Source organism: Daphnia magna, linkage group LG3 (assembly GCF_020631705.1).
Source record: "Daphnia magna isolate NIES linkage group LG3, ASM2063170v1.1, whole genome shotgun sequence".
In the NCBI taxonomy this organism is placed as follows: Eukaryota; Metazoa; Arthropoda; class Branchiopoda; order Diplostraca; family Daphniidae; genus Daphnia; species Daphnia magna.
The window spans coordinates 13,616,257-13,634,196 of NC_059184.1; the positions used below are offsets into that span (position 1 = coordinate 13,616,257).

General features: G+C 39.1%; 5 protein-coding genes and 1 non-coding gene across 14 annotated transcripts; 3 read left to right on the forward strand and 3 right to left on the reverse strand.

Annotated features, from left to right (window-relative positions):
- Positions 1–11: 11 nt before the first annotated feature.
- LOC116918252 lies at positions 12–5,371 on the reverse strand. 5 transcript variants are annotated; one of them, XM_045171272.1, is made up of 13 exons: positions 5,231–5,371; positions 5,013–5,119; positions 3,756–4,925; positions 3,564–3,688; positions 3,368–3,442; positions 2,633–2,807; positions 2,417–2,552; positions 2,222–2,358; positions 1,926–2,148; positions 1,479–1,865; positions 1,258–1,415; positions 1,040–1,199; positions 12–971 (listed from the first exon to the last, which is right to left on the reverse strand). In XM_045171272.1, the coding sequence occupies exons 6-13, from the start codon at positions 2,786–2,788 to the stop codon at positions 826–828; spliced, it is 1,503 nt and encodes a 500-aa protein (XP_045027207.1). In that variant the 5' UTR covers positions 2,789–2,807; positions 3,368–3,442; positions 3,564–3,688; positions 3,756–4,925; positions 5,013–5,119; positions 5,231–5,371; the 3' UTR covers positions 12–825. The 5 variants fall into 5 exon arrangements, 4 of the variants coding, with proteins under 4 accessions (XP_045027207.1, XP_045027206.1, XP_045027208.1 ...); XM_045171271.1 differs by having other exon boundaries at positions 3,519–3,688; XM_045171273.1 differs by having other exon boundaries at positions 2,432–2,552; positions 3,501–3,688.
- Positions 5,372–5,461: 90 nt separating this feature from the next.
- Positions 5,462–7,667, forward strand: LOC116918254 (T-cell acute lymphocytic leukemia protein 1 homolog). The gene is made up of 3 exons (XM_032923928.2): positions 5,462–5,745; positions 6,747–6,896; positions 6,962–7,667. The coding sequence occupies exons 1-3, from the start codon at positions 5,462–5,464 to the stop codon at positions 7,485–7,487; spliced, it is 960 nt and encodes a 319-aa protein (XP_032779819.2). The 3' UTR covers positions 7,488–7,667.
- On the reverse strand, positions 7,598–12,472 carry LOC116918251. The gene is made up of 11 exons (XM_032923924.2): positions 12,313–12,472; positions 12,117–12,248; positions 10,053–10,146; positions 9,834–9,993; positions 9,375–9,769; positions 9,021–9,305; positions 8,751–8,955; positions 8,540–8,683; positions 8,295–8,457; positions 7,840–8,236; positions 7,598–7,772 (listed from the first exon to the last, which is right to left on the reverse strand). Exons 2-11 carry the CDS (start codon positions 12,234–12,236, stop codon positions 7,714–7,716), a joined length of 2,022 nt encoding a protein of 673 aa, XP_032779815.2. The 5' UTR covers positions 12,237–12,248; positions 12,313–12,472; the 3' UTR covers positions 7,598–7,713.
- Positions 12,473–13,045: 573 nt separating this feature from the next.
- LOC116918256 lies at positions 13,046–14,487 on the forward strand. Its single transcript, XR_006644417.1, has 5 exons — positions 13,046–13,257; positions 13,340–13,548; positions 13,623–13,728; positions 13,803–14,021; positions 14,119–14,487. It is a non-coding gene; the product is annotated as an uncharacterized LOC116918256 (transcript).
- Positions 14,478–16,465, forward strand: LOC116918257 (protein C3orf33 homolog). 2 transcript variants are annotated; one of them, XR_006644418.1, is made up of 5 exons: positions 14,478–14,672; positions 14,738–14,797; positions 14,859–15,233; positions 15,309–15,979; positions 16,058–16,465. XR_006644418.1 is itself a non-coding variant. In XM_045171278.1 (4 exons), exons 1-4 carry the CDS (start codon positions 14,604–14,606, stop codon positions 15,477–15,479), a joined length of 675 nt encoding a protein of 224 aa, XP_045027213.1. In that variant the 5' UTR covers positions 14,478–14,603; the 3' UTR covers positions 15,480–15,981. The 2 variants fall into 2 exon arrangements, 1 of the variants encoding a protein (XP_045027213.1); XM_045171278.1 differs by lacking the exon at positions 16,058–16,465 and having other exon boundaries at positions 15,309–15,981.
- Positions 15,203–17,826, reverse strand: LOC116919368 (argininosuccinate lyase). 4 transcript variants are annotated; one of them, XM_045171277.1, is made up of 12 exons: positions 17,665–17,826; positions 17,414–17,584; positions 17,193–17,327; positions 17,025–17,125; positions 16,761–16,954; positions 16,605–16,665; positions 16,489–16,529; positions 16,330–16,427; positions 16,124–16,267; positions 15,974–16,042; positions 15,794–15,900; positions 15,203–15,724 (listed from the first exon to the last, which is right to left on the reverse strand). In XM_045171277.1, the coding sequence occupies exons 1-12, from the start codon at positions 17,785–17,787 to the stop codon at positions 15,559–15,561; spliced, it is 1,410 nt and encodes a 469-aa protein (XP_045027212.1). In that variant the 5' UTR covers positions 17,788–17,826; the 3' UTR covers positions 15,203–15,558. The 4 variants fall into 4 exon arrangements, with proteins under 4 accessions (XP_045027212.1, XP_045027211.1, XP_045027210.1 ...); XM_045171276.1 differs by having other exon boundaries at positions 15,962–16,042; XM_045171275.1 differs by having other exon boundaries at positions 15,203–15,900.
- Positions 17,827–17,940: the final 114 nt, after the last annotated feature.

The window sequence follows — 17,940 nt, forward strand, 5'->3', positions numbered from 1 at the left end:
TAAATTTTAGATTGTGGAAGAAAAATTGTATAAAATAAAATAAAAAAGAATACTCTATCCAAAAGACCACAAAATAAATTGCATACAATGTGTTAATCGAAAACATAACTATTTAGCTGTCGAACACATAATAGATAATACCCTCCCGTCCCTCCGAGTACATTTTACCACTACACCAAACGGACCTTATCGAAAAATATCTGTTACTGCTGAACGGCAGTATATTTGTATACTACTATTATTCCTAACTTTTAGCTAGAAATTTGGATTTTCCACCTAAAGAGCCCATAAGATTTGAAAATACCCATTGTTCCAAAACATGTTTCCCTAGGATTGGTTTGATTGGCGATTCACGTTTGGCTGGTTGCCTGCATAATTTCTTGAATTAGAAGAAACTTTTAATGGAAAATACGATAAAAATTTTCCAATTAAATGGACAATGGTTACAATAATCACACAAGTTAAAATCAAGTTAAATGTTTCAAGTTTCTCTGGGAGATACAGATATACCTTTTAGCTGGGACTAAAGGATTGGAAGCTAGTGATATGCCAGAGTCATAGATTATAGTAATCTATGACTATGGATATGCTAACAGTTATTGACCAAAAACAAAATTATTTCTAGTAATGTTACCGGGCGGCACTGCTTTCAACAGAATCTTCAAACGACGAAACCGAAAAGACAGAAAGACAATAGCATTGGCCAATTTTTCAAACCAAGAATCTCTAAACAAAATAACGGAGAGCATGAGGCCTCAATGACAATGACATGACCGCACATCCCATGGTAAAACTGTAACTTTTGAACAAAAGGTAACAAAATTCCTACGATCGCTTTTTACTTTTCATCCTTTCCCTGGATTGATTGATGTTGAATTCGGATGTTATTACCTGCTTGACCATTTCAACAGTCAGTGGAATAGAATCGCCGTCTCTCCGATAATAAATGTGGAATCTCCTCATTGTGGCATCTGATTTGTTGAAAATGAAACGTGAAAAACGAAAGTTTAAACATTCTTAGCAGCAAATTATCTTTCACCTATTATGGCGGTCTTATGTTCCTCTTTCATCCACCTAGAACTTCTTGATGACAGAAAATCTTCGGTGAACATGTCCCGCATTAGGTGTCGGATAAATGCTGTGACGGATATGCTTTCAGAAAGTCTGTCAAGAACCACATCATCAAACGGAAGCGAGTCCTATAGCGAACAATATACGTTATACAAAACAACGATTACAAATACAACGAAATTTTACCACGTAATACCCGTCCAAATGTACGCGTGTCGCCGCGTTTGCCTCTTCTTTAGTTTCCACCATTGCCTCCAATTTTGTCCTAGCCTTTTTCACCGAGGGATATGCTACATTTTTTGTCGCTACCAACGGGTGTGGGCTGGCGGGATTTTTTACGATAACTTTCTCATTTACAAAGAGAATGATAAAAACAATCCAACATAAGTGTTTCCAACACTCCGTACCGTTTTTCACAAGCTGGTTTCTCAGCTTATTCACTTCAAGTTGTTTGCTATTTAGCTGATGCTGTAGCTGATAGATAATCTCCTTTTGTAAAGCAAGTTCCTTTTTCAAGAGGGGCCATTGTTTTGGCAGAAACTGCTCAATGAGTAATAAATCGAAATCAGAAGATTCTCGACACGTATCGCACTCGGTCGATGAAGATGATACGTAGCGTCTAAGGCTGGATTTGTAAACACATACATCATGGCACATACATTCAGAGTGGTTGCAATGCGCTAATGGAGGTTTAACTGAATTCAAGCTATCGCAAATGCAACCCATATTGCAAAAACGTTTATCACATCCGTCTACCAATCGTCGCTTATTCCAAATATCTGGACGAGGTACCTCTAAACAAAAATGAGACCAGTCGCTATATGTGCTACATGAATTCACTGAAATATATGTACCATAGTCTTCGCAGTAAGGTTCCACTGAAAGAGAGCGAAATGAAGCATCAATTTTGCCAGTATCTTCTCTGAGAAAATCTGGAGATGACGGTCCAGACGTTCGACAATATGACATGCCTTTCTCTTGATGAGGAGAATGGGAACTTGTGCGAAACGTCACTTGATGGGATGCACTTCTAGACACAAACTTTTCCAGGTGATCCATCGTCGTAAAGGAGCGAAACTAAAACAAAAACAAAATAAAAAGTTTGATTAGAATCCACATCCTGTTTCGAATAGTGTTCGACTCCGGTTACCACGAAGCCATCTATTTCATCATACTCCCCGAATGTATCCACGATCTCTTCTAGTTCATTTAGATTGGGTTCACTTATTTTTGAAAGATTGCCACTACTTTCATTAGAATTAATATTCATGAAGTCAAAATAAGAACCTACAGTACATTTTCAAAAATCAAAGAATTTAATTAAAATAAATGCTCTTTACTGTACGTTTTTTCTGACTACTGCCAATTTTCGCGCTTGTAGAGACCGTAGCAGAATAAGAACGTAAACTGTAATCGGAATGAATCGACTTTTGATACGGGACATTGGATTCGAGTGAAAATGCGGCAAACGACAAATCCCTCTAAACATGAAGCGATTTAAAACAGGGCAAAACAAAAAAAAACGTAAAAAAGGTTTAAGTTACTTCAATATTTAACTTACGATGTCAGCAGAGAGAGATAAAGAATCTTCCTTTGGTATATTATCCTCGTAAAAAGAATTTTTGAAATGTCGAATTGAGCCTTGTTTGTATCCACCCCCATTTATCTCATCTTTTATTTCTGTTGTAGGAGATGACTGTGCTGCCATGGGTTTCATTTTCACGTGTCAACGTGGCCTAGAAATACACGAAAGAGTTTTTGCAATATAGAACTCGTGGGCAACATTTTGACATCGATAGTGAAATGCCACGAGAAAGAGAATTTTATACAATCTTAATATTCTTGGATACATAATTGTGGAAAAGCCTTTGAATACCACATGGGATGTCTTTGTGTCAATAATCTTGTTAACAAGGAAACCTACAGTACATACATACTTCTTTTGGAAAAAAACAACAGATTCAAATACAAGACACTTTCAGTGTAAGTACAATTACCAAAATGCATTCTAGTATCTTGATTCTTGAATAGCTCTCCTTTTAAAGACAACATTTTAACACCTTACATCATATATATCATTTAGAGGCACCCACAAGCTCATAATTTAGCAGCCAATAAAAAATGTTTACTAAAAAGTCCTTCCATATTTAAAATCAACAGCATCAACTATGAGAACAAATGTTGGGACTGATAAATAGTGTTTATAGTCTGGCCCTGTTTACTTTAAGTGTGATTCTAATAGCATCTTTTGTTTGGGTACTACAATATTAAGAAAACACCCCAACTTCAGCAGTACCTTCTATTCCAATAGTGTCACCAGTGATTCTGCAATATCCATGGAGAAAATATGAGAAATCGCTTTTCCCCTGTTCTGTAATAAAGTAAATATTTAAAAAAAAAGGGCAACAGAAAACACAAACACGTCACACCATTGATCAGTTATTTACTAGGTCATCCGAGGTCGAAGAGATCTATGTATGATTACTAGCTACCTGAGTACAAGTTTGCTGTCCGACAAATACTGTACTTTTTACGTTGTCGACAAACATTGAACTGGCGGGAAAGGCTGACATGCCATTTTTGTTTTGCCCAGTCTTGCCAAATTGAAACACATTGTCTAAATTAGAAAAGTTGTTTCAATTTTAAATTCTCGCTATTTAATTTGAGCTATATTTCTGAAATACTTGTGTATTTTAATTTTTGATTTTCGATTAACGTAATTCGGCCTTTTAACTAGTTTTTTGTTACATTTGGCCATGAGGGGCGTCATTAGCGGTCATTCAATGTTTGAAGCTCTCGAAATTCGATGGATTAACGGCTTTGAACTTTGGCGACAAGATTTTCTTCAGTTTTGTCCTTCCGACTAAATCAGAGTCATGTATTGTGCAGTATAAAAGACCACAAGTCTCTTTCACAGGTTGTTCAGCAAAAGATGGGAATATCTTTCGGCTTAACTAACATCTTGCAGTCAACAGGAAAACCGGTATGCAGATCAACTAGATTCCTTGCATAACGTCGATATGCTCACATATCTAAGAAAAAGTGAAGTAAAAAAGAATATTGCCTCCATGGCAAAATAAAACTTTGTTGTTGTATAATAACACAAGAGTTTAACACGTGAAAAACACAGAATCGCCACGGTGTCAATAAAATCTGGTAGATTCCGCGAAACATTCGTTTTTCCATGAGATTCAAATTTCCATTGAAAAAAAAATTAGACATAGCACGCGTCGTTTACTTTGACTGCATTGTAAACAGTTCTGAAGAATCTGAATCGGGTGACTGTCGAAGCCAAGGAGACAGCAGATAAAACGTTGATAGCGACGCCCCACCCTTTTGTTTTACGCTGATGACAACGGAAAAAAATAATAATAATAACAAGAAAAAATGTTACTGCATAAAGAAAAGTACTGGAAAATACTGCCCCATTGTTTAGCAAAACAAAGACCTTGCTTAATTGAAATTACCTAATGAAAATACATATAAGCCACGACAATCAGTCGAATGCATTAACAGTTACACATTTACACGAGTGTTGTGTTTCAAAGTTCACAAGGCTTGTCTTGCTGATTAAGCTACGGTTGACACTACTAGTGAAGGCTTGGATTTCCGCCAGATAGCTGGCTACGTCTATTACTGATAAAGAATATACTATTCCTTAAGTATAATAGTTTGGTCATTACTTACATAGGGTGCAATGATTTGAGTCACAGACCTGCCCCTTCATCTCTATGGGCGGTCTCATCGCTTTAGTGCAATGTTTATACTGGAAACGATAATCTGGTTTCTACGGATTGAAAGGTGCAATGGGATAACGGCTTGAATTCACATCACGATTTTCGCATTAAAAGCCTCTATGATGACATTTTAAACACAAATGGAAATTTTTATGTGTCACATACGTAGTAATGATATGAATTTCGTGAATGAATCATACTTACTGGTGTGTATCACTACGTACTTTTTCGTTTGTGCAGATTTTAGGATTCAATATTCTTCTACCGTTTCATAGCATTTTCATAATGGGAAAATACAAGGCGTTTTCATCCTGCATTAAACAAATTTCCGTTATCAATAAACGAGATCGTCCGATGTCCGCAAAAGAAAACTAATTATGCATTATAATTGTGTCGATTGACTTTCTTATAATTTACAATACCTGTCGTTTAAAATGTTGGCACTTCATTTCTCCGTATAGCTGGACCAATTACATGAGCCATCTCAGTTGATTCACAGGGAGACCTCTCGTCATGGGCGGGTAAATATAACGAAGTTCAAACGGTGATTCTTATCAGTTGGTTGAGAGATGAATATCCTGGCGTTTTCGAATCGATCCGAGAACAGTTGCTAACAAATCCTCCATGGAGACGGATAGAGTAAAACAAGCAAAATGTTAATAGATAATTTTCATCAGTCACCTGGGCGTAAGTATTTTCTATACGAGGGTCCCTATTCTTCATTTGAGTGCTACTGGAACGAGGCCTTCCTTCCCATGGATCCATTTTTCTCCGAAGAGGATGAACCCAGGGCTACACAGTCGGTTGCGGCTGATTCCAGCACTTGTTTACCTCATTTTCCAGTTCCAGAACCAGATGGATCTTCTTCTAACCATCTGGAAGCGTTGAGCCAATGCGTGCAGAACATGATACCGGACGGGTTTCCACCAACTGTTGGGTAGGCTAAATACATCGATTTTTTAAATCTTAAAACCCGGTTTAGCTAATACCCGATTGAATTAGAAGTACGGTAACAAAACAACAATAAATCTAAATGTAATTCTATTGTTTAGGAACCAAATTTTCGCTTCAGCCTCAGACACATTTTAGAAAATATTTGAATACCAAAAAGAAAGTACTAGCCTACTTATAGCCTACTATTTTACGGTATAAAAATCTAGCCTAAGGTAAATTATTATTAATTAACTTATTCTTGTGAAATACAATTCGAATTCATTTTGCGTTATAAAAGTTAATAGCATTGTTTTGGTAGATGAAATTACTTACATTTTTAGAATGGCTTGCTTTTTTATATGCTTCTCGTAGGCAGTCGAAAACTTGGTTTGCAGAATTAGATTAGCCTAATTTGGTGCGACTAAGTAGACCTAGCAATTTTCAATTGTGTCAGTTGCAAAATTGTGCAGTTCTTAATTGGTAAAATTATGTTCCCTTTAAATTCCAAGTTTTTTTCTTTAATTTTTCCAACGAAAACTGGCACAATAGCAGTGAGGTTAATTCTGAATAGATTTTCTGCCAAACATTCTAATACAGCAAATCCTTGCAAAATTATCAATTAGATTGTCGTCATTTAAAAAAAAAAAAACTCTAATACCTTTTTTCCGATGCCTTCCTAATATGGTTAATCATTAACCAAACGCTGCCGTTATTTCATTATAATGCCGAATAAACACTGTAGTTCTTCATACCTCCAAATAACATAGGCCCGTCGGCGACGTGTACGTGTAATTCTAAGTGGACCGCTATGCTATGATCTTTTTACATTTTTCCTTTAACTACACGTAAGTGTTAAAACGCTATTTGAAATATGTTATTTAACTACTGGATGAATTTAGCCCCACAACCTACATTCAATAAATTTTAAAAATGAGATGATTAGTAAAAATAAATCCAACTGTCAAAGGGTGTTTGTGATTGAAACTATACCAACGTAATCAATAGGCCTGTTGCTACAGCCACGGTCGCAATTCAGCAACAGCAACCAGCGAAAAGATCTCGCAGCATCAAAACTGGACCTCGCCGACACAAAGCTAACGCACGTGAACGGCAGCGGATGCACGGCCTCAACGGAGCGCTCGACAATTTACGAAGGTATAGTATTTTTACACTTTTCGTATTGCTCTTTTATAACTACGAACCACCTTTATTGTTTAAAGACTAGCTCCGATTGTATCAGACAGCCAGAAACTATCGAAAATCGAGACACTGCGGCTGGCACGAAATTACATTCAACTTCTTAGCGGCATGTTAAACGACAACAACGCCGGCCCTTCTACATCTTCACCTGCTAACACAGCAAATGTTTTAACTCGGGGATTATCCCAAGCCACCGTCAACGTGATACAATCACTTCTTGGTGTCAACGATCGCTCTTCGATCTCCATCCCAGGGCGTGGTGGAAGCAGCGACAATTCGCTTAGCCCGCGTTCAAAGGCATCAGAGAATAATGGCGCATACCAACTCAATGATCTCTTGGTTAGCTATCATCAATGTTCTCAAAATTTCGAGACTCAGATCTGCCTAAGCGAAGAAGATGAAGCTCAACTGGAATCCATTGTAAACCTATTGACGCAAGAACAGGAACAGCCGATTCTGGTTGACTCTATCGATAGCAGCTGGACTGGCCAAGATACTTGGGATAGTTCGTCTTTTGAATTTGATGAGCCTTCTGTTGACTTTTAGCAGTTCAAGTTCCTGCATAAAGAAGACAAAAAAAGATATGGCTAAAAAACTTCCAGTTTACCTTAGGTTGTCTAAGCAGATCTTGGCTCGCATTTCATTCTAGTCAGTGCCAAGATTTAACCTACAGTTTATCGTGTTCGTGTTGTGTATGAAAGATAATACATTATCCTTTGAGTGAAATCAGATTTCAATTAAATTTTTAAACAAATTATAAACACATGAATTGTCATAATCCTGTCCGGCTTGAATCTAACGATCCACCACAGAGAATGCAGCCTTCCAATCCTGTAAATAATGGCGAAAACAATAACAATTTCCCGTAAAGAACTCAATAAATGCGTGAAGGAGATACCAGAATCAAGGTGGTAATGTGTTCCGCACCAACGACAGGAGAACGTGTCTTCAAAGCAAGTTCTTAAAGTCGCCCGGCATCGCAATGCTGTATGCCCGCCAAGGCACTGCCCATTTTCCCGCTTTTCGAAAGGGATTGTTTGCTGACAGATGGGACAGTTTTCATTGGATGACTTGTTGTTTATCATGAATTTCTTTTTTATCTTTGCCCGTAAAGTCTGATCAAATTTCACATCTGATTCTGTGACAGCGGGTGTGCTAACGAATTGGTATGCAAGGGAAATATTCAAACGTTCGTCGTTGGTTAGCTGTCCACTCGGTCGATTAAGAAGTTCTAAGAACGTCTTCTCGATGTGTCGCAACTGAAGGCAAAACTCTACTTTATCGGCGCGCATTTTCTGGATTTAAAAAATTTAAATCATTCAAGATTTAAAGTAATAATGACAACAGCGTTACCAAATCGTCTTGAAATTCCTTATCGTAACGCCGTTCAACGAAGCAGGCATTGCATTTGAAGAGAGCAAACCACCTGAGAAGTTGTAGGTAATAATTATCTTCATTATTCAAGTTCTCCATATCCATTTCCCAAATATTTTCCCAATTAGATCCATTAAGTGCCCTAATCAGTTTTAAAAATTCAAAAAAGGTAAGCGGTGATGAATTATTTCAATGAAAGCACGTGGCAAAAAAAAACTACTTACTTGTAGGTTTCTAAAGCCATTAATGACTTTTCCATACTCTCTGCGTTTTCAAGGACACTTGTTACCTTTTCTAAACTTCCTGCAACATAGACCGTTAGGCTGCTGGGTTGCCGGCATTTAAGGTGATCATAGGCCACTTTAACGCTTTTAATTAAAAAAAAAATGAATAAAAAGAAACAAATCGACTTGAGTGTACCTTCATTTGTTTTACCTCTCGAGCATGAAGAGGGTCGAATCATCACCAGACCAACATGTAGCCATCCCACGGCACAACATGATCGGATTGGATGGGATCATTAATTGCGTAATTTTCAAGCCACTGAAAACACCTTGGGTATTGATAGTTAAATCGATCTCATTGACGAGATAGTCTTCTGTGACACAAATGATGTTTCCTCCTGCCAACTTCCTCATACCTGATGAAACCACAATTAAAATTGAATCGATAAGATTGGCCATCAATGACGAGAATTCACTTTACCAGTTAGTTGCAGGCCAGGTAATATAGCGAATTTTGTATCGAAGCATTGCAATCCATTTCCGTCGCATTTTACTGACACAGCCATAACAGCATTATTCTTCGTCGTGCTAATAACGAGAAAATCGTCGGAACATAGCACTTCAATCGCACTCACAGAGATATGGTCTTCGTCGGGAATGATGGAACCCAGTAAGTTACAAGTCGGTGCATTTTCTTGGTTCCAAGAAAGCGACCAGCATTTGACTTGACCCCGGTGAGATCCAGCAAATATCAGCAACTGATTTTCTAGATAAATTCAAATATTTCGTCATCAAGTATCCATTTTGTTATTTAAGGATGCTACAATTATTATACCATTTGGTCCTGGATAAAGTGTGAGTATTGATGGGTCGGCCAGTTGCAAATCGTGAAACGTAGAAAGGGAGGTGCCAGTAAACGGAGCTTCAGCTTTCCAGATGACTATGTGGCCACTACGTTGTAACATGATTAGCCAAGCCCAGTTTACAGTGGATGTGGTGTACAATGGGCTCCAGGCTAGAGCCATTGTTCCTAGAAGGTACGATCGATTTTTGTAGAGCGAAAAAATTAGGCTGTGTTCTTGCTCAGTCGAGTGGCTCGGTGTCATCATATTATTATCTTTCATGTGTTGCAACCAACGAGGCGATAGCTGTTCGATTTCCTCCCAAGCCCAACAGCCATTTCGATACAAGGCTACTCTGTGATCAGCTGTCACTGTCGCCAGAATGCATCTTTAAAACAAACAATGAAAATGATTAATGTTTATGAAATTTTGAATTGACATAGAAATCTTACTTCCGATAGGGAATCAAACCGGAAGGCGACCATGCAACTTGCCGGAATGCGGTGCTTAGAGGTTCGTCAGTAGTCCGAGCTGCTGATAGTGTCCTATCCAGGAAGACATCATGAATTTCGTGGAAGTTTATATCACGATTCAACGCCAATCGATTACTTCCTATGTTCAACGTGTTCAAAATAAGTAACATTAATTCCAAATGCGTTCCATTTTTCTACCGTTGTTTTGGAGTTCGTTGATTTCTGTTGGAGCTGGAATAATCCGATGGTCGAAAGTGAAAGCCTCCTTCCTGTTGACGGCAGCAAGAACCTCCTAGAGAAAGTGGATGATGATCAAACAAGGAGCGGACTAATGTAACGATCGGTTTATTTGACAAGAAACGGGAGATACACCGTCACGGATTGAAAATATTTAAAAAACATGCTATGAAAATACAGAAATCGATATCTGATAGGTGAAAAAGAGTGGCAAATACATATTCATCACATAGCGTCAAAATGGAATCGATTAGCAACCGCCAATTGCTCGAGTTTGTCAGCCCGTCTTTCACGCGCATGCAAAATAGTGACAACGATAGCCAAAAAGAAGCCGAAACCACCCAAAGCAGCGGCTGACAAGACGATGGCCCTAGATGGAGTAACAAAGAGCTTATTGAGCCAATGTTTAGAACTCGCTTCCAGTGTTGGGATGATGATCATTTGGGAATTGGGGATGATCTGCGTCCATTCCCGACTGGCTGGATTCGGAACGTAGCTCAAACTAACACGGAGCGTTTCCAGAAAGTTGGGAGATCGTGCCAATCCAAACAATGTGTAAGGAAGCTGAAGCGCACTGTAAGCGCTCTGCGATAACTGAGCACTACATGCCAATTGCAATTCGCCGTTGGGTTGCGTCGTCCGATAGCTAATGGACGGACCGGGTAGGTTAGTTCCGTACGGGATTCGGCCGTGGGAACAGTTGGCGTAACAGCGCCCGGTTAAGACGACGACTTTGATGAAATTGGCATCGTAGTCTAAGGTGTTCTTGTATGCAGCCATCTGTAGCTGACCATTAGCAGAGCGATGAACGAGCAGCACGTCTAAAACACCTTTTTCTTGAATGTCGTACATGGTGGCCATGAGACTTGTAGTATTCCATTCTTCAAGCAGATCCCATTTAGGAACAAAATGGCGAGCGCCAGTCAACTCATTTCCAGCATTCTCTAAAAGAATTGCCCGCACTTGGTCGTAATAGGTAACCGTGACTAACAAATCAGGATATCCATCTAAATTGAAATCACCACTTCGGGCAGTCAGAGCTTCTTGATAAAACTGGGATGGATCAGGCGGCTGGAACGTCCATACTTTGCCTGAAGGATCTTTCAGATCGCATGGGACGGGTTGCCATTGATCACCAGAATAAAGATAAAAACTGCTATTTAAGCACTTGGAATCTGAACAGACGGGCACGAGGTGGTCCATCTTCCCATCGAAATTGACATCGACAAAAACAGATTGGCCAATGACAGCTCCTTTGACGGGGAGTTCAATTGTTTGAGCCAGTTCGAGTCCATTAGTGCCGTTGAAGTGCCATAATTCATAGGAATCTTTGCCTGTAAGCAGAAGGTCAGTTGACGTATCTCCGTCCAAATCAACGAAAGCGTGAGAATGTGGGATGCGTAATGGTTTGTCGGCTTCCATAGTGATTTGTTGGTCGATCAGACGACTTGTGTTAAAGATCCAAAATGTGCGAGTTCCGTTAATATCCAGAGCAAAAAGATCAGATATCATGTCACCATTGTAGTCAAGGACAAGAGGGTGGCCCTTGGTTTGCAGAAGTGGGTTGTTTTGGATGGGGCATTCCAGTTTTGTTAGTTCTCCCCATGCAACATAGACATTAAATGTTTCTTTGGCAGATGTAGATGACCAAAAGCTAGGTTTGGGTTGACTCAATGCTAGGACATCCATTGCACCATCGCCATCAAAGTCCCCTGGCACAAGGCCCACAATGGTTTCATCCCCAAGATTGCAGTCAAAATGTTCTCTCCGTAAAAATGGTGGTTCTGTATACGCCAAGAGTACACCAAAACTGTGTTGATGGTTGTCAATTACGAAGACATCAGTAAGTTTGTCCGAATTGAAATCACCAAAAGCTGCCAACAAGCCAAGTGACTTCCCATCAAACACTTGGTCTGTGTAGTCGAGACCCACCACTCCCCCCATTATGTAGCAGAAGAATAACGGAATATGACGGTTGACGCTAAACGTACCCAACATGTTGGATATATATGTGAAATAACTTACAAACAAATGAACGCCTTGGAGAGTGATTGCTGCAATCACATTACATTCAGAAGTGGACACAGCAAACGGCGTGACAGTCACCCGTTGCAATGGCACCTTTGTACCAATGACGTATTCCATTCATGTGTCCTTCTAAATCGACGAATAAAATAATTTAATGGCAAAGCAATTAAAGTTAACAAAGCCAAACTATTACTCAAGCTTATTTCACGTGCAGTTTAGGCGCCTATTGGTGATGAATGTCCGTTCTGACGTCGTCTGCAAGTACAGGAAATTGATGTATAGCTACAGCTAACACCATCTGGTGATAAAATGCCATTGATTCTTTTCATTTATTATTCGTTCTATCAAATGTTGAGAGGAATTTAACCTCAAAACAGGACATGCGAAATCCTGTGGGATTTCTTGAAGCAAAGCCTCACTCACATAGTACAATGCAGTGATGCTCATAAATTAATCTTACCATTTTTGTATTGTTTTGTTAACCGCCTGTTTTCGTAGAAGTGAAAAAAAGACGATATATAGCAACAATACGATATTCTCTAATTTCTTTTACACTCTAGTATTGTAAATACTGCATTTGGTTTCATTGCACCAACAGAAATGTGGGTGACAGTCCTTCATCAGCAAATATTTTATTTTTCCATGTGGTTTATTTATGGACGAACGCATTAAAAGAACTGAAACAAAAACATCGACATTGGTACAACCGCATTTCAAAGGGTTTGAGCGCGTATAGCGAATAGTACTGCTCTTAAAGGACTGGTTCTACGCAAAATTTATGAAAACCCATAAATGCAGCTGGTGGATCGTGTAACCCTTCGAGTTTCAACATGGGAAACGCAAATCTCATCCTTTTTCCCTCTCCCCTTTCTCAAGCTTCTCGTTCTTTATAGGCTCCTTTCCCGAGAAGCGGCCGATCGTATTCACGGCAGAGTCACGGCTCCACAGCGACTCATAAACCACAATCTTATTTTACCAAGAGTCTTCTCGGCGCCGGATATCAGTGTGTCAAGCGCTACCCGAGTGTGAACATGGATGCATGGGAAGATGCATCACTGCCTCTCAGATTGTAGTAAACTCAAAACGAAAATGACGATCAAATTCTGTTTGTTCGATTTTCTTCTTTTGTTATTTATCAGTAAGTGTGAGAACATTTTCCAAGTTGGCTCTCCAACACCTAAGCTTTTTCGACTATCCGGCTACTATTGCGTTATCGTTAGATTACGGGAATACTCAAGGAAATATCAGCTTGTCTCCTGCGAATCCGCTGTACTGGTTAGACAGTTACATCAAAATCACCTGCAGAACTTACTCGCCCAACATCAAAGTGAAGGAATGCAGCTGGTTTATAAACGACAGCAAGGTTTCAAATGGAGAAATCTATCAGTTTTCTGTGGACGAGAAAGAAAGAGAATGTGTTATGACTGTTGTAAGTGAATTGAAACAAACTAACGAGAAAACATTCATTTTAGCCAGCTAACATGTATCACCTGTTGCCTGTAGAAATTGGCGGCAACTGCCAAAAATGGCAAATGGAGATGTCTGCTTCACCTGTCGGCAACTAGCCGCATTTCAGATTTAAGTGCTTCCACCAATGTGGCCATTTTCGGTTATTTTATTTACTTATTATTTTCGGCAAACATTGAAACTAAAACAATAAAAAAACATTTTTTTTTCATTTAGAGCTAACTCTGAGGGAATTCGTCATAATCATTTGTGGTGTACCCATTTTCTTGGCAATGTCGCTCATTATCGCAGGGCTAATAATGAAAAATCGGCGCCAAATATCTCCTGTGGAACCGCGAAATTGTTTCGTTGCTTCAGCACCAGTGGTTTTGGAAGGAGGTTTAAATGGCGAAATGCCACCCCCCCACCTTCGTATGACACAGTTTTTGGCGACAGGTAAATCTATCGATCAGACTGTAGCTTAGTCTGACTTGCTTGTTTTGTTGTTAGCTTTTCTGGGTCAGTGCTGATTTTTTAATTGTACATTATGCAGAATGCTAACCGATCAGCTCGCCCGACTAGAGTTTTCCGGGTTTCATAATTGCACAGAAGGTCGTTCATCTCTTCACGATAACGACGAACCAGGAAACTTTGAGCCAGCGTTCAAAAGTAGATCAGCCCCTACTTTGGTTGTCGCGTAGAACAGCGTTTTAGAGAATACAGAAAACGCTGTCTATGAATTAATGAAACTTAAATATTTACACCAAAAACTAGACCGTTAAACTTGTATTATCCCTGGTCTGTTATTAATGGTTTCAATTGAATATGTACATATGGAAGACTGGTTAATCTTAGTTTAACCTTCTGCCAATATTGTCGTCCTTGTAAAGTGCAACAAAATACATTCAAAACGAACATTTAATAACCTTTCTGTTGTACGTTTCACGTTGTCGGCTAGTGCCATCTAGACAGTATTGATCATAACTAAAAAAGTAAATAAACAATTTGTTGCTGACAAAATAAGATACAGTAAACAACATGAAGAAACCCACCGATTTGGAATCAAGGATTCTCGAAATACTTGACAACAACATTAGATTAATTCAGGTAAGCTTAGAAACGTTGTGAATAAAAAAAAAAAGCTTTTATTACCTCACTGTTTGGGACTTCAGTATTCGGTGTACGCCGTTGGTTTGATTGGTTTGGCAGTCATTGCTAGAAGTACGCATATCGTAAGTTCACAACGCCAATTTTCTTTGACTCATCATTTATTAATGTTTTACCATTATTAAGTTTAGTAAGTTTACATCAACCAAAAGTGTTCCAAGAGAATTCATTAGGAAAGCAGTGAAGTTGCAGGGGAAAGTAAATGGCATTGAATACTATCAGCTTCCTCTTCAACAAGTAGAAGGATGTCATCCAAACTATGCACTCAGATTTAATATTGAGCATATCCCAATTGCAAGACTATTGCCATGGAGAAACAAAAAGGTTGTGGAGAAATCCTTCTTGTTGAACATTGAATTGGTTGGAGTACACCTGACTACTCTTGAAGGAGTAGATAATGTAATTAAGCTTCCCCTAGAGTCAAATCCTACAATTTGGTTTAGGCTATATGGTTTGAACTGCGAGACAGATCACATGTATGCTTCTATTTTCTTAAAAAGGGTAAGCAATATGATGATACATATATAATTTTCAATAAGCTCTATTTCTGTCCCTTTTTTCTTAACCATTTGACAGACATGGTGGAAACTCTGGAGTGAGAAAGATCTTGCCTTAATTATTCTCAAACAGAACAAAGGAATAGTTTCCCCATATTTACCTAACAGCCAGCAAATCTACTTTAACGAGAAATATCCTGCATATTACAGGAAGTTATTGTACTGTGAAATCAAGTACAGGAAATTATAATTGAAACAGTGTAAGAGAAATTAAAGTTTTCACTGAGAAAACCAAAACTACTTTAGCACTTACTGCGCTTCATCACCTTTCATAAAGCAGTACTAGTAGAACCCTTTCGAAATTCAAGCAGTGCCTTAAGGTCATCTATCTGTTTTTGAACTGCCCTTCGACTTGTTCCACCCGTGACTTGATACTGCTCTACGCTATGCTCGTAATTCCAGATGTTCGTAACGGATGGATCATCAAATACTGAGCTGAAATTGCGTAATAAGATTACTAGAGCATGTAACATTAGTTGCCACGTGTAAATGATGATACAAAACCTGATGGACTGCAAATCTTCAAGAGTTAATGCTGCGATATCTTTATGCTGGTTCTCGGCCTTTGCTACAATCTTTCCAACGGTTGCGTGAGCATCGCGAAAAGGCACCTGCATGTGCAGTAAACCGTTTTATGCATGTCGTGTGCATTAAAATCGTGTTTATATTTACGCCTCTTCGCACCAGATGGTAAGCTAGATCGGTTGCAAGCATGTCGGAACTGAGCGCACCTAAAGTCTTCTCTGCATTTACCTATTTTAAATCCAGGTGGGGAAAAAAATTAGCCAACGTTTCCAGTAAGCGGCTTGCGAGAAAAGTGTACATTTTTTGTACTTTTAAAGTGGAAAGAATCCCAGCAGCGACTTGAAGAGTACAGAATAAATTGTCCACGACATCAAACAGAGCCTCTTTATCCTCTTGTAAGTCCTTGTTGTAGGCAGAAGGTAATCCTTTTAGGACCATAGAGAAACCTGCCATCTGAGAAAGAATTTCAAACTTGTAGACTAGACTTGTGGTAATCTTATCAGGTAATCATCTACCTGTCCAAATATTCTCCCAGCTTTAGCTCGAATCAGTTCTAATCCATCTGGATTTCTTTTTTGTGGCATTAAACTGCTTCCTGTACTATAAGCGTCGGCTGTGAATGAACAAAACGAATAAATTTCAAAACAATCAGTTACGTCATTTGAACTTGATACCGATAGTCACAAAGTTGAATTCTTTCGTCGAATAAATGATCCTGCATTTAAAATACACGAAATTTAAAAGAAACAAGATTCTAAATTTCTTTTTAATTTTGAAATCTCAAACCTACAGATCTTCTGCCAGTCGGCTCAAATGAGAGCTTAAAATTGATGCCCATGACAGAAATTCAACTAAAAGAAAGATAATATATTCAATTATAACGAATATCTGGTAAATATCGAGTGTTATTATACGCCGCGAGATCATCAACTTGGATCAAATTTACCGACGAAATCTCGATCGCTGACACCCAGCAGCGAATTGGGGGTGATGGAATCAAAGCCCATCAGATCCGAAAGATAATGCCGATCGATCGGGAATGGATTGCCGGCCAATGCCCCACCGCCTAGAGGCATTACATTCACTCGATCTCTAAGTTGCATTAAACGTTGCCAATCCGACCATAGACTCCAGGCGTAACTGGAAGCAATTATAGCTAAATTGTGAAGGAGGTATTTAGCTGAGACTGTAAAATACAGGATCACAACACCTGCATAAATAATGACTCCAGCGGATGGGTTGTGCCCGCTGCAAATGTGTGTAACCAGGTAGAAGAATATCCATTTCATCTTGAGCTCGTTCAATCAATACCTTTTCAAACAGAAAAACACAAATTTAATTGTTCAGGTAGACACGTTTCAAATTGGATTATGCACACCTGAATAATTTGAACAAGAAACCCGTCCAACGATTGATCAATTTCTTGGCGTAACCAAAGTCTCAGATCAGTGGCCACCTGGTCGTTGCGGCTTCTACCGGTATGCAGTTTTCCACCTGCAGATCCAATTAACTCCTGCACGCAAAGGATGTTTATTACGTAAGGTGTGTAGAATGAAGACAACATTCCAGTCCGAGTCATCAAGTTTGAGGGTGGAATACCTTAAGACGTCGTTCATTGGCTGAATGAACATCTTCATCGGATGGATTAATCCGGAATGTTTCACTGCGCCACTCGTCCTCAATAGTGGCTAGACCGTGACAGATGTCAGCGCATTCCACCTGGTCTAAAAGACCGGCCTTGAATAGAGCTGTAGCGTAAGCCTTACTCCCCTATTTAGATAAGAATTTAAATGGAATTTTCAAGGTAAAACGCGTCAAAAGAAACATGAAAATGGAGGGAAAAAAGATACCAGAATGTCCACGTAACAAAGACGTTTGTCATAACTGATGGAAGAGTTGAATCGCTCCATCACCGGATCGATCGATCGTTGATTGCCAAAACGGCCGGCCCAAAGTTTTCCTCCGCTTTCCATCTCGTCCGACTCGTTCTGAAACGTGTTGTTGATAATCGATAAAAACAATTTGCTGTAGCGAAAGTTTTTGTTTTTTTGTTAAAATTGAAATGGGAAATCGCCGCCGTGTGGAACGTGATCGGAAATGAATTATCAAGACTTGTCTTTGTCTGA

Bases quoted from the DNA above. Each gene is read 5' to 3' on its own strand.
- LOC116918252 (XM_045171272.1), bottom strand. From the start codon at position 2,788: ATGAAACCCATGGCAGCACAGTCATCTCCTACAACAGAAATAAAAGAT. The intron at 2,359-2,416 runs GTACAGTAAAGA...AATGTACTGTAG, and splicing joins TGGCAGTAGTCAGAAAAAAC to GTTCTTATTTTGACTTCATG. The intron at 972-1,039 runs GTGAAAGATAAT...TCAACAAATCAG, and splicing joins ACATAAGACCGCCATAATAG to ATGCCACAATGAGGAGATTC.
- LOC116918254 (XM_032923928.2), top strand. From the start codon at position 5,462: ATGTTAATAGATAATTTTCATCAGTCACCTGGGCGTAAGTATTTTCTA. The intron at 5,746-6,746 runs GTAGGCTAAATA...CGTAATCAATAG, and splicing joins GGGTTTCCACCAACTGTTGG to GCCTGTTGCTACAGCCACGG. The intron at 6,897-6,961 runs GTATAGTATTTT...TATTGTTTAAAG, and splicing joins GCGCTCGACAATTTACGAAG to ACTAGCTCCGATTGTATCAG.
- LOC116918251 (XM_032923924.2), bottom strand. From the start codon at position 12,236: ATGGAATACGTCATTGGTACAAAGGTGCCATTGCAACGGGTGACTGTC. The intron at 8,956-9,020 runs GTAAAGTGAATT...TGGTTTCATCAG, and splicing joins ACCTGGCCTGCAACTAACTG to GTATGAGGAAGTTGGCAGGA. The intron at 8,458-8,539 runs GTAAGTAGTTTT...AAAACTGATTAG, and splicing joins ATGGCTTTAGAAACCTACAA to GGCACTTAATGGATCTAATT.
- LOC116918257 (XM_045171278.1), top strand. From the start codon at position 14,604: ATGAAGAAACCCACCGATTTGGAATCAAGGATTCTCGAAATACTTGAC. The intron at 14,673-14,737 runs GTAAGCTTAGAA...TTGGGACTTCAG, and splicing joins ACAACATTAGATTAATTCAG to TATTCGGTGTACGCCGTTGG. The intron at 15,234-15,308 runs GTAAGCAATATG...ACCATTTGACAG, and splicing joins CTTCTATTTTCTTAAAAAGG to ACATGGTGGAAACTCTGGAG.
- LOC116919368 (XM_045171274.1), bottom strand. From the start codon at position 17,787: ATGGAAAGCGGAGGAAAACTTTGGGCCGGCCGTTTTGGCAATCAACGA. The intron at 17,126-17,192 runs GTGTGCATAATC...CTGTTTGAAAAG, and splicing joins TTCTTGTTCAAATTATTCAG to GTATTGATTGAACGAGCTCA. The intron at 16,955-17,024 runs GTGTTGTGATCC...AATTGCTTCCAG, and splicing joins TGGAGTCATTATTTATGCAG to TTACGCCTGGAGTCTATGGT.